The sequence below is a fragment of the Sapajus apella genome, unplaced genomic scaffold, assembly GCF_009761245.1.
Source record: "Sapajus apella isolate SASKATOON/1434 unplaced genomic scaffold, GSC_monkey_1.0 scaffold51, whole genome shotgun sequence".
In the NCBI taxonomy this organism is placed as follows: Eukaryota; Metazoa; Chordata; class Mammalia; order Primates; family Cebidae; genus Sapajus; species Sapajus apella.
This window is the reverse complement of record NW_022436991.1, coordinates 9891021-9904879: the sequence shown is the minus strand read 5'-3', so window position 1 is coordinate 9904879 and position 13859 is coordinate 9891021. Positions and strand designations below refer to the sequence as shown.

The window sequence follows — 13859 nt, the reverse complement described above, 5'->3', positions numbered from 1 at the left end:
CTAAATGGTTCCAGGCAACGCTATTCGGGCTGGAAAGGGCCATTAAGAGTTCAGTGAAAGGGCTGGGCATGGTGGCTCAGGCCTTTAATCCTAGCACTTTGGCCGAGGCGGGTGGATCACTTGAGGTCAGTAGTCTGAGACCAACCTGGCCAGCATGGTGAAACCCTGTCTTTACTAAAAATACAAAAATTAGCTGGGCATGGTGGTGTTCGCCTGTAATCCCAGCTACTTGGGAGACTGAGGCAGGGGAATTGCTTGAACCTGGGATGCAGAGATTGCAGTGAGCCAAGATTGTGCCACTGCACTCTAGCCTGGGCAACAGGGCAAAACCCTATCTCAAAAAAAAAAAAAAAAAAAAAAAAAAAAAAAAAGAAGGATTCAGTGAAAGGAATTGAGGTGACCCTCTCAAGTGGTTGTGATGACCAGATTCTAGAATAGCCTGTGTGGCTTGTGGGCCACTAGGTAGACACCCTATTGCCCCAGGTCCTGAGGCTTGATGGGGGTCTGGTCAGCAGTCGCATGAGAAGATTTGGTTCTTGACATGTCCAGCCGGAGAGCACAGACTGCTGGCCTATGGCCAGATCTCACCTATGGATGTGTTTGATCATTGCAGTTTTTAACAAGGGGATTTGTTGCCAGTATCTAAAAACTAGATTTAACATGATCTGGATTTCTAATATCACCTAAAAATGAGATGCTCAGGCAGCATTGGGCCTGCACTGTCATAGCCACTGGGGCTGGCAGCAAGGGTCCCTGAGACACTGGGCATGGGTTCCCTGTTGTGTGGTGCTTCTCTCCTTCCCAAGTGGGCTAACAGCAATACGATTAGGCTCTCAGACCCCTTGGGAGAGGAGAGAAGCACCGCACAACAAACATCAAAAGCAGGCTGGGCTTGGTGGTTCACGCCTGCAGTCCAGCACTTTGGGAGGCTGAGGCAGGTAGATCACGAGGTCAGGAGTTCAAGACCAGCCTGGCCAACATGCTGAAACCCTGTATCTACTAAAACTACAAAAATTAATCAGGTGTGGTGGCACCCGCCTGTAATCCCAGCTATTCAGGAGGCTGAAGCAGAAGAATGGCTTGAACCTGGAAGGCAGAGGTTGCAGTGAGCCAAGATCACACCACTGCACTTCAGCCTGGGTGACAGAACAAGACTCCATCTCAAAAAAAAAAAAAAAAAGAATAAAAAGCAATCTGGAAGCTTTTGTTCCTTAAAACCATTCCTCCTGGATGTATTTTCCCAAGAGAGAACCAGCCATTCACCGGGAGTGCTTCACCTACTTTCATGTCTTGCCTGACCTCAGACCCAGACCCACTGAAGGCTGTTAGGTAGATCCAGGACCACTCGGGACCATTTTAGATGATTGTCTCACAGGCTCTGTTCTGGACTTCTATTGATTGATTGATTGATTGATTGATTGAGGCTGAGTCCTAGGCTGTAGTGCAGTGGCATGATCTTGGCTCTCTGTAACCTCCGACTCCTTGGTTCAAGCAATTCTCCCTCAGCCTCCTGAGTGGCTGGAACTACAGGCGTGCGCCACCACAGCCAGCTAATTTTTTTGTATTTTTAGTAGCGATGGGGTTTCACCATGTTGGCCAGGATGGCCTTGATCTCCTGACCTTGTGATCCGCCCACCTCGGCCTCCCAAAGTGATGAGATTATAAGTATGAGCCACTGCACCTAACCAGACTTTTATTTTTTTGATGAAATTTAATGTTCTGTAGGTTGATAGGTGCAGCAAACCACCATGACACGTTTACCTATGTAACAAACCTGCACGTTCTGCACATGTATCCCAGAACTTAAAATAAGACTAAATTGAAAAAAATTAATGTTCTAGATGCTAACTATATCCCTTATCATCCGTGGTGGCTTGCTTTTCTAAAAAATATTATGCACAAGTTTCTTCTGTTGCACCCAAGGGAAGTGGAATATTTTACTTTCCCATAAACTTGTCTTATGATGGAATACCTAGATACCCTGGTGATGATGGACACTTTTAGAGAAAGTTAAAAGTTAACTAGACTTAAGATGTTTTTAATCCTTGGATTTGTCCTGACATTATGAGTTGGGTGTTGAAGGACTCAGCAGCTGGGAGTTTGAGGCTTGGCATAAAATTACTTGAAGATTAAAGGATCATTCAGTATAGATATGATGGTCATTTGGGCTTATCTCTGAGAATAAATGATTAATCTTCATCTACCTTTCATATGATCAGGGAGAGATACTTCTAATACCAAAACAGTTTTCTCTGTCTTGCAACTAGCAGGCATCTAAGAAATATTAAGTCATAAATTTTTATTTTAAAATTTTATATACAGGAGCCTGGGTGTGGTGGCCCATGCCTGTAATCCCAGCACTTTGGGAGGCTGAAGTGGGTGGATCATGAGGTCAGGCGATCGAGACCATCCTGGCTAACGTGGTGAAACCCCATCTTTACTAAAAATTTAAAAAATTAGCCAGGCATCATGGCACATGCCTGTAATCTCAGCTACTCGGGAGGCTGAGGCAGGAGAATTGCTTGAACCCAGGAGGCAGAGGTTGCAGTGAGCTGAGATGGTGCCACTGCACTCCAGCCTGGGCAACAGAGTGAGACTGTCTCATAAAAAAAAAAAAAAAAAAAAAAAAAAAATTTAGATATAGGCATGGTGCTGCGGCTCACTCCTGTAGTCCCAGCACTTTGGGAGGCCAAGGCAGGTGGATCACTTGAGGTCAGGAGTTTGAGACCAGCTTGGCCAACATGGTGAAACCCCGTCTCTACTAAAAATACAAAAATTAGCCAGGCTTGATGGCAGGTGCCTGTAATCCCAGCTACTTGGGAGGCTGAGGCAGGAGAATCGCTTGAACTTGGGAGGCAGAGGTTTCAGTGAGCCGAAATCACGCCATTGCACTCCAGCCTGGGTTACATAGCGAGACTCTGTCTAAAAAAAAATACAATTTTACGTATAAAGTCTCTCTACCCTGTTTTTCTCAAGGATAAAGCTGAGTATTTTGGAAATGTAAAATTTTCTGAGGGGGCCATGGATAGAATTGTGCTTTCAGCACAGAGATGCCAGTAACAACGGAGGTTATTGGAAGGGACCAGCATTTCTTTTTACATTAATGACTAATGAATGAAACATTTCAGGCTAGCAAATGGTTAACGACTTTCCCAGAACCAGAACTACCAAAAGGAACAAATAGTTAGGATTTTTATGAATGAGACAATGTTTGTCCTGTAAAGGTTGGCATTCCGGTTGCTTGAACTTGAAGTGCTTTTTGTTTTGTTTAGGATAATAGCCACCTGTGGAGAGCTCTTGCGGCATTGTGGGGACTTCGAGCAGCAGCTAGCCAACAGGTAGGAGAGAGTAGTCATTGTCGTCTAGACACTGGGGCTCCTGATCAGCAGAAACTTGGTCTAGTACACAGTACAGCAAGGACAGCATATGGGCAAATCTGAAGGCCACACACAGGGCAAGAGGACTGTCTGTACCTAGATACAGTGTGTCATTATTGTCATCAGATGTTTATTGAGCACCTAAAAAGGGCAAGGCTTTGTCCTACTTGGCAAGGGTCACATAATTTTGGTTTGATATGGTGGTTTCAGCCTAAATGAGGGAACAGTACATCTTGTCTCCAAATTAGGAATGGGGTGGGTTCCGACTGCTTGTTTATAAGTCAGTTGTGGGACTCAGAATAAATTTCTGCTTAGAAACGGTGTGACAAGTGGTGGTGGAGTCCCTTGGGCCAGCCTTCAGGATCGGGGTGAACTTTGGCAGCCTGCCTTCTGTGTCCTGCGGTCATTCCATGCTGCTGAAGGGCTGTGTGTCTAAGTGAAATCTCTGGGGTCTGCCCTGGAGAAGCTTCTTCTGCCCCCTTCCTCTCTTCTCAGACCTGCCAGGGGTTTTATGTTGCCCTTTGGACAGATTTTCGCTTCAAAATCTGGCTTCTCACATTCCTTTCTTTCTTTATTCCTTTCAATGAAATCTCTCGATTCTCTTGGTATGGCTGATGCCTCTATTCCTTAGGAGCTAAGGGGAAGAGGTCTGTTTCATACGGTTGTTTGAGGGACCAGTAGCATCCCTTAACGTCCGTCTTGGGTGATTCTTTATTGCCCTAAAGTAATCTCTGGGTGATGGAATTTTTAGCAGTGGTACAAAGTGAAATGAAAGCACCACTGTTCCAAAAGTTAGTAATGGGCGCTGGGAGAATACAGAGGGGCCACAGCAGTCCCCCTATATCTCACCCAACCTGCCCAGGACAAGAGAAAGCTCTCATATGAGATTTCAACTTGGCTTTGCTTTACTCAGCCCATAAATCACAAAATGATTCCTTTCTGAAAAGAAGTGATCCTAAGGACCTGGTGGCCAGTGTCAATCTTAGCCCAGCGTATTCTGACCTGTTGGCCTCTGCCACCTTTCTGTTGGTGGGGAGTGGTCCTTGGTAGGAAGCTAGTTGCTGCAGGTAAGATTGATGGGGAGATAAGATAAGCTTTATAGGTGCCTGCCACACACACACACACACACACACACACACACACACACACACAGTGTGCAGCCTTCCAGCCAGGAACACAGATGGTGACTTTCCAGGCTTAGTGCTTCCAGGATGACATCATCTCTTTCAGGAACTTCCTTGGATACACCCAAGCTGTTCTTGACTTGAAGCTCAGCCAGGCTTTCAGCCTCTCTGGGCTGCAAAATGCAGCTGAGAGAGGCCCATCCTTTATCTGTTGTGTCCCCATTCATTCTCCTAACCAGTCTTTCCTTACCCTTCAGAATGTAATACTTAACTTCATTAAGAGATTAAGGAAAATCCGTGTCCTAGGAATTATCATTTACTTCATTTATATTATTATTATTATTATTATTTTTTTTTTGAGACGGAGTTTCACTCCTGTTACCCAGGCTGGAGTGCAATGATGCGATCTCTGCTCACCGCAACCTCCGCCTCCTGGGTTCAGGCAATTCTCCTGCCTCAGCCTCCTGAGTAGCTGGGATTACAGGCACATGCCACCATGCCCAGCTAATTTTTTGTAGTTTTAGTAGAGACGGGGTTTCACCATGTTGACCAGGATGGTCTCGATCTGTTGACCTCGTGATCCACCCGCCTCGGCCTCCCAAAGTGCTGGGATTACAGGCATGTTCACACATGCTGCATTGTATGGCTGTGGCACTTTGGTTTTATTCACACAATTTCCGTGCTGGGCATTCAGGAGTGAGTTAGGAACAGCAGCAGCTGCTCCCCCTCTATCCTGCTGCGAGTCTTTCCCCATAATGAGAAACATCACAAAAAAATCTTGGACTGAAAGACAGCTGGTGGTCTCAGAAATGATGGAAAACACAGAATTGTGAGAAGAAACAGCCAAAAAAGAGCACAGACCTTCCTTGGCAATTCTCCTCTACCTCCTGCCCTACCTCCCGCCTCGCTCGCCCCTACCTCCCACCCCGCTCACCCACTGCCTTCCCCGCCCCACTCCCCCCTACCTCCTGCCCCACTCGCCCCTATCTCTAGCCCCACTCATCTCTGTCTCCCACTTTACTCACCGCTACCTCCCTTCCCACTGGGCCACAGCTTTCCTTGGCTCTAAGCTAGGTCTTGGGGATATCAGATAATTAAACACAATTCTTGCCCTCAGGGAGCTCAGAGATTAATGGGAGCATCCAGCATGTGCCATTATGCTCATTGCTGTGCCAAGAGAATGCAATAGATGTGCACAGAGGAGGGAGCATTACAATTCCATTGATTCCCTCAACTAGGACAAGTGATTGCCCACGTCTCAGCCATGGAAACTTGTGCATTTATACTAGATTCCCCAAACCTGACTGTCTCATTGAACTGTCCCCCAAAGACCTGGTCACCAAAGCCAGGGTCACCTCTCCTTCAACAGTTGTGGAGTCCCTACCACGTGACAGGTACCCTGCTAGGTGCTAGTCATTCACAGATGAAGAACACGCCATGTTTTGTCCTCACCATCCAGTCAGAGGGAAATGAGACAGCATGTGTTACATGCAGAACAGAAGCGAGAGCCCATTGGGAGCTCTGCCATTGGCTGATGGGGCCGAGGGCTGAGTGCCTCCTGGGGTCCCCAAGGCCTCTCCTCTGCCAAGCCTTTCTAATGACCCTGTGAGGCACTATCTTTGGGAAAAATCAGATTTGCCTTCTGGAAAGATCATTCGGCTAACCCTTAGGAGGACAGATTAAGTGGAACTTTGAGGACTAGAGAGAGGGAAGCCAGTTAGTTGGAAGCCTGCTGCGATCCAGGCAAGAACCAGTGAAGATTGGAAGTAAGGCAATGGCAGAGACAGGCCACAGTTTGACAGACAAGAGGTCCAACCAAAGTTACCGGTAGGCCCAAGCAACAGGAAGAATGAACTTGACCTTAATGGCAGAGGCAGGTAGCTGCTTATGTCAGCAGTGGCTCCTGAGGAAGATCCTTTCGTTGGGGTTTATTTGCAAGTACAGGCATTTCTTGACCAACTCAAGGATCTGTTTTTGAAATAGTGAGTACATCCTAAAAACTGCTATGTCCAAAGCAATGTTTTCATAAGACATTACAGTAAAGGAGGAGTCAGGGAATTAGCCACATTGGGGATATGTCATACTGCGGTTCTCCTAGTTACACATGTTCATATAATTCTGTACATACTTAAAAGGGTAGGATGAGTGGTAAAGTTGGTCTACGGAAAAACAGGGTGGAGGTCGAGATTCCACTTTCCCAGCAGTACAAGGGGTGGATTATCATATGGAACCTCCTCTAGGCGTTTGTCTCTCTCGAAGAGTTTGGAAAGTGCCAGCTTCAATAGATCTCTCTGTAGCACCTAAACCACAAAAATAAACCTCCCAGTGCCACTGAACACAAACACCATGCAGGCGTGGCTTGTGGGACAGGTGGGTCCCATGGGTAAAGAGGTGAGCAGTGAGCTGCTGTCACTGTTTTCCAGGAGCCAGCCAGCTCTGTCGTGCCCAGTGGTCTCTCTGATGGCAGTGCTGGTGGCCCGCCCTAGCATTTGACTGTTCTACACCTCAATGGTCATATAGCAAGAAAAGCCTCCACAGAAGGTGCATAGTGTTGCAGACTAAACTGAGAGCTGCCCCTGTGTAGGCTGTCGGTCGTATCAGGGAGATGGCATATTCTGGCACTGTGAGTGTTAAGCAGGAATAAAAACACCAGATTTTTTCTTGAGCTCACTCTTCAATGATGAAGGACATCCTTTCATCGCCTTCTAAACTGGCCTTAATTCAGTCTGTCTCATGACGATATCTTAGAATTTAGTAAGGAGCAATCTGACCACTCCAAGAAGAAAGTTTCATGCAAATAGCTCAGGGCATGATGGTCATTCCTTTCATTATAGGATTTTGTCCACGGCCGGGAAGTATCTGTCTGATTCCTGTAGCCCCCGGAGCCTGGCTGGTTTTCAGGAGAGCATCTTGACAGACAAGAAGAGCTCTGCCAAGAACCCATGGCAAGAATATAATTACCTCCAGAAAGATAACCCTGCTGAATATGCCAGTTTAATGGAGATACTTTATACCCTCAAGGTATGAGACCAAATGGATGGCATTCTTGCAAATGAAACACTTCCTTTCATCACTCACCCCCTCGCTCTCGTGGATACAGGTGGGCCCTGTATGTGAGCCCTGGGCTGGGCGTACCCTGCCACTACTTCTCTGTCTCATTTATGTTGGGATTTTAAGGAGCTAATGTACTAAACTTGAAATGCATTGAGATACAGATGTAGAAGTTAGGAGAGATGGATCTTTATTACTGATGAAAGCCAGGTTAGAGACCATGGCTATGGGCTGGGTGCAGTGGCTCACACTTGTAATCCCAGCACTTTGGAAGGCCGAGGCAGGTGGATCTCCTGAGGTCAGGAGTTCAAGACCAGCCTGGGCAACATGGTGAAACTCCATCTCTACTAAAAATACAAAAATTAGCTGGGTGTGGTGGCACACGCCTATAGTCCCAGCTACTTGGGGGGCTGAGACAGTAGAATCGCTTGAACCTGGGAGGCAGAGGTTACAGTGAGCTGAGATTGCGCCATTGCACTCCAGCCTGGGTGACAGAGCAAGACTCCGTCTTAATAAAAATAAAAGAGAATTTGGCTTTAGATCTGCAGCTAGGGGGACTTGCTGTAATTCACTCCACAATGAAACATGTCAGCTGGTCAGACAGAGCTGGACAGCCGCTGACTCTGTGCAGGTTCAGCCGCCTGAGAGGGTGCCAGATGTGTACTGCTTGCAAGCAGGCAGAACCTGTAACAGAGGACTCCAACCCAGGACACCAGAGAGGAGCAAGAGAAGTCACTCCTCTTTCTCAAGGGAGGATCCAGGCTGCAAAGTCACCAGGAGTCTACTGGAGTGCGAGTTCCTCCACATGAGAACATGAGGACTTAGGGATAGATGTTCTCTCCTGTTTTTTTTCTTTAAACTCTTAGTTTGCCTGCCGTAAAGCTGCTCTTGCCTTTGAGCTTTGGGCCTCTTGGGGTCCAGGGACAGGAGGACCTCCTAACAAATGGAATGAGTCACACAACTCCCTGGGAATGGCCTCCAGGGTTATAAGAAGACCATGGGCATCCTTTGCAGAACCATCCCCTTCCCTCACTGGTCTGGCTTGAACTTCACTCTTGGTGATAGGCAGAGGACACATTGCTGTTCCTGGAGCACCAGATGAAGTCGATTTTTTTTTTTTCCAACAGGGAGTCTCACTCTGTCGCCCAGGCTAGAGTGCAGTGGCGTAATCACGGCTCACTGCAACCTCCACCTCCCAGCTTCAAGTGATTCTCTTGCCTCAGCTTCCTGAGTAGCTGGGATTGTAGGTATGCACCACCACACCTGGCTAATTTTTGTATTTTTAGTAGAGACAGGCTTTCACCATATTGGCCAGGCTGGCCTCGAACTCCTGACCTCAGGTGATCTGCCCATCTCAGCCTCCCAAAGTGCTGGGATTACAGATGTGAAGCCACCGTGTGTGGCCAGATGCAGTAGAAAATCATCCAGGGCCTAGAGCTCTGGGAATGAACTGCGCAGGGTGCCTGGACACGTCTGAGTTTCGGTGCTATTCTCCCAGGGCCTCCCCATCGCTTTGCACCTTGACCTACCAACTGGCTGCATTGAGCCTGACAAACACTTCTTAAAGCAATTCTGTAAACTCATTCATCCATGCTTCTGTGATTCGGTTAAAGCAACTCTGTTTATCTTTATTGCTAATCTGACTTATGTCTGTTGTAATCAGTTCATTTATAATAGCAAAACTAAGGTTATGCTTTCTACCTCGGTATTTTCTCAGGCTATTTGGAATTCCTTGGGACTTGTGGAGGTTGTACATACTCTGGCTTTCAACCAAGTTTATTTGACCTGACATCCCTAGGAATTAGGGCTCTGTCCACCACTCTGGTTTATATGTGAAGCTTCTGATCTGCTCCCCTACCTTCCCTCCTCCTCTATCGCTGGGAGATAGTCACAGGTGAATTTTTTCTAAACTGCTAGTCCCTGAGCTCATGTTAGCCCAAACGCATCAGAATCACCTGGGAAAGTGAATTTAAAATACAGATTCCTGGGCTCCAACCCCAGTGAACTCTGATGCAGTAGTTCTGGGATTGAGCTCAGGAATCTGTAATTCAGTATGTTCCCCAGGGGGGCCTGGGGCACAGCCACGTTAGGGAACCACTATTGCATCGAACCCCCCCAGTTCTCCTCTCTGTGAGTTTTCAAAATGGTTAACTAGCTAATGCTTGGGTTGGGTCTCAGGCCTAACAACTGCCTTTTGCATTTTCTTGCCTTAGGAAAAAGGGTCAAGCAACCACAACCTGCTGGCTGCATCTCGAGCAGCCCTGACTCGGCTTAACCAGCAGGCCCACCAGCTGGCTTTTGATTCTGTGTTCCTGCGCATCAAACAACAGCTGTTGCTCATTTCCAAGATGGACGTGAGTTTCCCACTGACCGAATTGATTTCCCCTGGGTCCAGCCTCCAACCCAAGCATACTGAGTGTGGGCTTAACCTTCCCTGCTCCAGGAGCTTTGGGAAGATCCCGCTTTAACTCTCCCAGGCTGGAAAGAGTCACTTTCCAATTTCACCTCATTGCTTAGCATGAATTTCTTATCTTTATTGTAGTGACTCTGATACTGTATTCACAGGCAGTTCTCAGGATTATTAAAATTGCTTGATTAACTTTCCTCATTTGGAGCAGTGGAGAAGTAAGAGAGATTATGTGCCGCCTCGTAGGTTAGGCCAGGTCAGAAGAGCTAATTGTCTTTTGAGATGGAATGATTTTCACAGTGTTTCTGGAGAATTGGTTCTGGAACTTTACACAGGGGAGTGCCTAATCAGAATTGATCTCGTGTTTTTGAGTAGGCTTTGGAGGGTTGTTCCTTTCTTTCCTTGAAACCTTTTCTATTTGGCTGTTTCCAGAATCACCTCGCCTTCCTTTCCTTGCACCCTCTTCTCTTTTCTGGTTGTTGGAATTATTCTTCAAGGCATTGCCTATTAGTACTGTTTTCTCTACTTGCTGTCTTTCCCCTGGTCCAGATCTTGTCACTTTCCTTTTGGATTACTGGGCAGTACAGCCCCCTGGTTAATGTATCTTACTGACTCTTCAGGGCCATTTGGATTCCAGTTATGGGCCTTTAATAACCAAGAGATCTTTTTACAAAACGACAATGACTCGTGGCACAAGCAAACATGCTCTGCTTTCTGCCACCATCTAGAAAGCCTGCAAGGGCCCCTGCATGGTCTCAGTCAGACCTCACCCTCTGAGAGTCAGGATTCCCATCCGTGAAAGGGCTCAGTTAAACGACATGATCATGAGGTTCTTTCTACCCTTGGAGTTTGTGATTTTCACTCTTTATGATTTTTCTGTGCAAAATGCCATGAGACATTTTTTTTTTTTTTTTTTTTTTTTTTTTTTAGCTAGAGTCTCACTGTGTCACCAGGCTGGAGTGCAGTGGCGTGATCTCAGCTCACTGTAATCTCCACCTCCCAGGTTCAAGCAATTCCCCTGCCTCAGCCTCCTGAGTGGCTGGGACTACAGGTTTATACCATCATGCCCAGCTAATTTTTTTGTATTTTATTAAAGACGGGGTTTCACCATGGTGACCAGGATGATCTCCTGACCTCATGATCCACCTGCCATATAGATTGGTGAGGATTAAGTGAGATTCTGTGTATTGATAGAATGTAGCACAGCTCTGGCCACAGTGTAGATGTGTAATCAGTGGTAGTTTTCTTCCTTTCTGTGATGCTCATTTTTTAACAAGAATGATTTACTTGATTTTTTACAATACAAATTGTATATGAATTTATTTTTAGAAACTCAAGCAATATAAGAAAAAAAATCCTATAAATACCTTTAAGGTGCCACCACTGAATGGTTAAAAAATGACCTGCAGCATTTCCCTCTTCAAGGGAAGGTTCAAATGACATTCTCTGCTGCTAATCAGTGTCAGCATTTTGATGTCCAGCAACCCAGACATCCCTTCCTGCATGCCCATACACATGTTAAAGGCTGAGCGGGCATCAGTAGATAAATCTATAGGAAGAAATGGAATTCTACTGTAGTGCTGTTTTTAAGAAAAACAAGATATGCACAATATAAATTTTATTTGAATTTAATCAGAAAAAAGAGACACTAAATGAAACCAAAGGAATTATTGAACTTAACAATTTTCTTTTCTTTTCTTGAGACTGAGTCTCACTCTGTCACCCAGGCTGGAGTGCGGTGGCACGATCTCAGCTCACTACAGCCTCTGCCTCCTGGGTTCAAGCCATTCTCCTGCCTCAGCCTCCTGAATAGCTGGGACTACAGGTGCCTGCCACCACACCTACCTAATTTTTGTATTTTTTTGGTAGAGACAGGGTTTCACCAGGTTGCTCAGGCTGGCCTTGAACTCCTGACCTCAAGTGATTTGTCCACCTTGGCCTCCCAAAGTGCTGGGATTACAGGCATGAGACACTACACCTGGTCAAGATTTTTTTTTCCTCCACAAAAGATACTCATTCCGCAGAAGCTCTCTCCAAGATTATGAAAACTATGAAGAGATTGGAGTTGCCATTGCTTTGTGTTAATCCTGTTTCCACTGCAGACAGATACTGATACGTATGATCCACTGAAAGACGAGGGGATTAGAATTCCTTGTCTCTCTTGCCTCCTCCCCCACCTCCAGATTGGGTTATTTGTATTATTTTTATTTTGTCAAAGCTGATGGTACTGACCTTCTGTTCTGAAACCTCAGGGCTTCCCGGCTTAGTTCTACATTTAAACAGGGCTAGTGCCTCCCTGTCCTTTTCCTCTACTTCTGCATTCCAGAGTTCATTATGATGGTACAGTTCCTGGGTGCCTGGACCTGCCTTTTCATTCCGGCTTCACCGCAGCACCAAGGGCCCTTGGGAATGGGCACAGGTGGCTTTGGAGATTAGGAGGACCGCTCTGAGGGTGCCAGCACACGATACCAAGGCAAACACTCCGGCCTTAAGGATTTGAAAATTAAACCCTGGTCATCAAATGTTTGTTTTCAGCGTTTGCTGGTAAATTCTATTGCCCTTTTATATTCCAAGACTACAAACCAACACTGTATTTGATTTCAAAATAGATTATTGAAGTTTACCTATTTTACCTGGTGACAGATGGATAGAAAAGCCCATTTGAAGGATGCTTTAAATAAATTTTGAACAATTAAAAAATGACCTGCAGCATTTCCCTATTGCCCTCTTCAAGGACATTCTCTGCTGCTTTTTTTTTTTCTTTTTTTTTTTTCGAGACAGAGTTTCACTCTGTTGCCCAGGCTGGAGTGCAGTGCCGCAATCTTTGCTCACTGCAGCCTCTGCCTCCTGGGTTCAAACACTTCTCATGTCTCAGCCTCCCGAGTGGCTGGGACTACAGGCGAGCGTCACCACACCCACCTAATTTTTGTATTTTTTGTAGCAACAGGGTTTCACCATGATGGCCAGGCTGGTCTCAAACTCCTGGCCTCAAGTGATCTGCCCACCTCAGCCTCCTTAAAGTGCTGGGGTTACAGGCGTGAACCACTGCACCCGGCCCTCTGCTGCTTTTTAGCCCCTCCCTAATTCAAGCCACTCTGTCTTGCCCTTCTTCCAAACGTCTTTCCCACTCCGGCTGTTCTTTCCCTCTCTCCTCCGCCTGTTCATGTTCTGAGGCTGCTCCTCCTGCCTCCTCTCTCAGGCCTTTCTCAGGGCCTCCAGGCTGCGGTCCCTGGGATGGATGGCGGCGATGCTGGTCTTCACCCTACACATTGGTACCTGCTCTTGGTCTCCTGGAAGCTGTTGCTTCTCCCTGCACTCTGCTTCCCAGCCTGTCACCATCTCGGCCCCCTTACTGCACCCCTCTTTGCCAACAAACCACCAAGGATTACTGTCCCTTCCTTTTCTCTGTGTCGCGCACCTCTTTCCACCGGTGTTATCATCTCTGCGCTGTGTTTGAGCTTCTCATCTGCCCCCCACCCCAATCCTCTTCAGAGCCACTGTATTCACCTTCACAAAACATTGTTTTGGTTTTGTCTCTCCTGATTGAAAACCCTCCCCAAGGCTAGTCTGAATTGTCTGTTTTTAGAAACTTTTTATTATGGACCTTTTCACATATACACAAAAGTAGGAAGAAGAATGCAAGGAACTCCATATCCTCTTCGCCTGCTCCAACCATGATCTACTCCTAGCCATCCTGTTTCATACATTCCCCTCATCTGAACTAGAAGGACTCTAAAAATAATCACAGTCAACCCTGAAAAAGCAAAGGAATTCCTGATGTCATCAGTGTTCAAATTTCCGGTTGTTTTATAAATGGCATAATTTAACCCTTTGAGTCAGGATCTAGGATCCAGGATCTGCACATTGAGATTTACTGGGATGTCTTTTATGGTTTTTTTT

At 46.4% G+C, this 13859-nt stretch overlaps 1 protein-coding gene across 3 annotated transcripts in view; it reads left to right on the top strand.

Annotated features, from left to right (window-relative positions):
- Window positions 1-13859, top strand: part of COG7 (component of oligomeric golgi complex 7) — a 77018-nt gene that overhangs the window by 40297 nt on the left and 22862 nt on the right. For all 3 annotated transcript variants that reach the window (XM_032242945.1, XM_032242947.1, XM_032242946.1), the window contains exons 11-13: window positions 3273-3338; window positions 7336-7522; window positions 9766-9906. In XM_032242945.1, the coding sequence (XP_032098836.1) occupies window positions 3273-3338; window positions 7336-7522; window positions 9766-9906 (394 nt within the window). The remainder of the gene's footprint in view (window positions 1-3272; window positions 3339-7335; window positions 7523-9765; window positions 9907-13859) is intronic.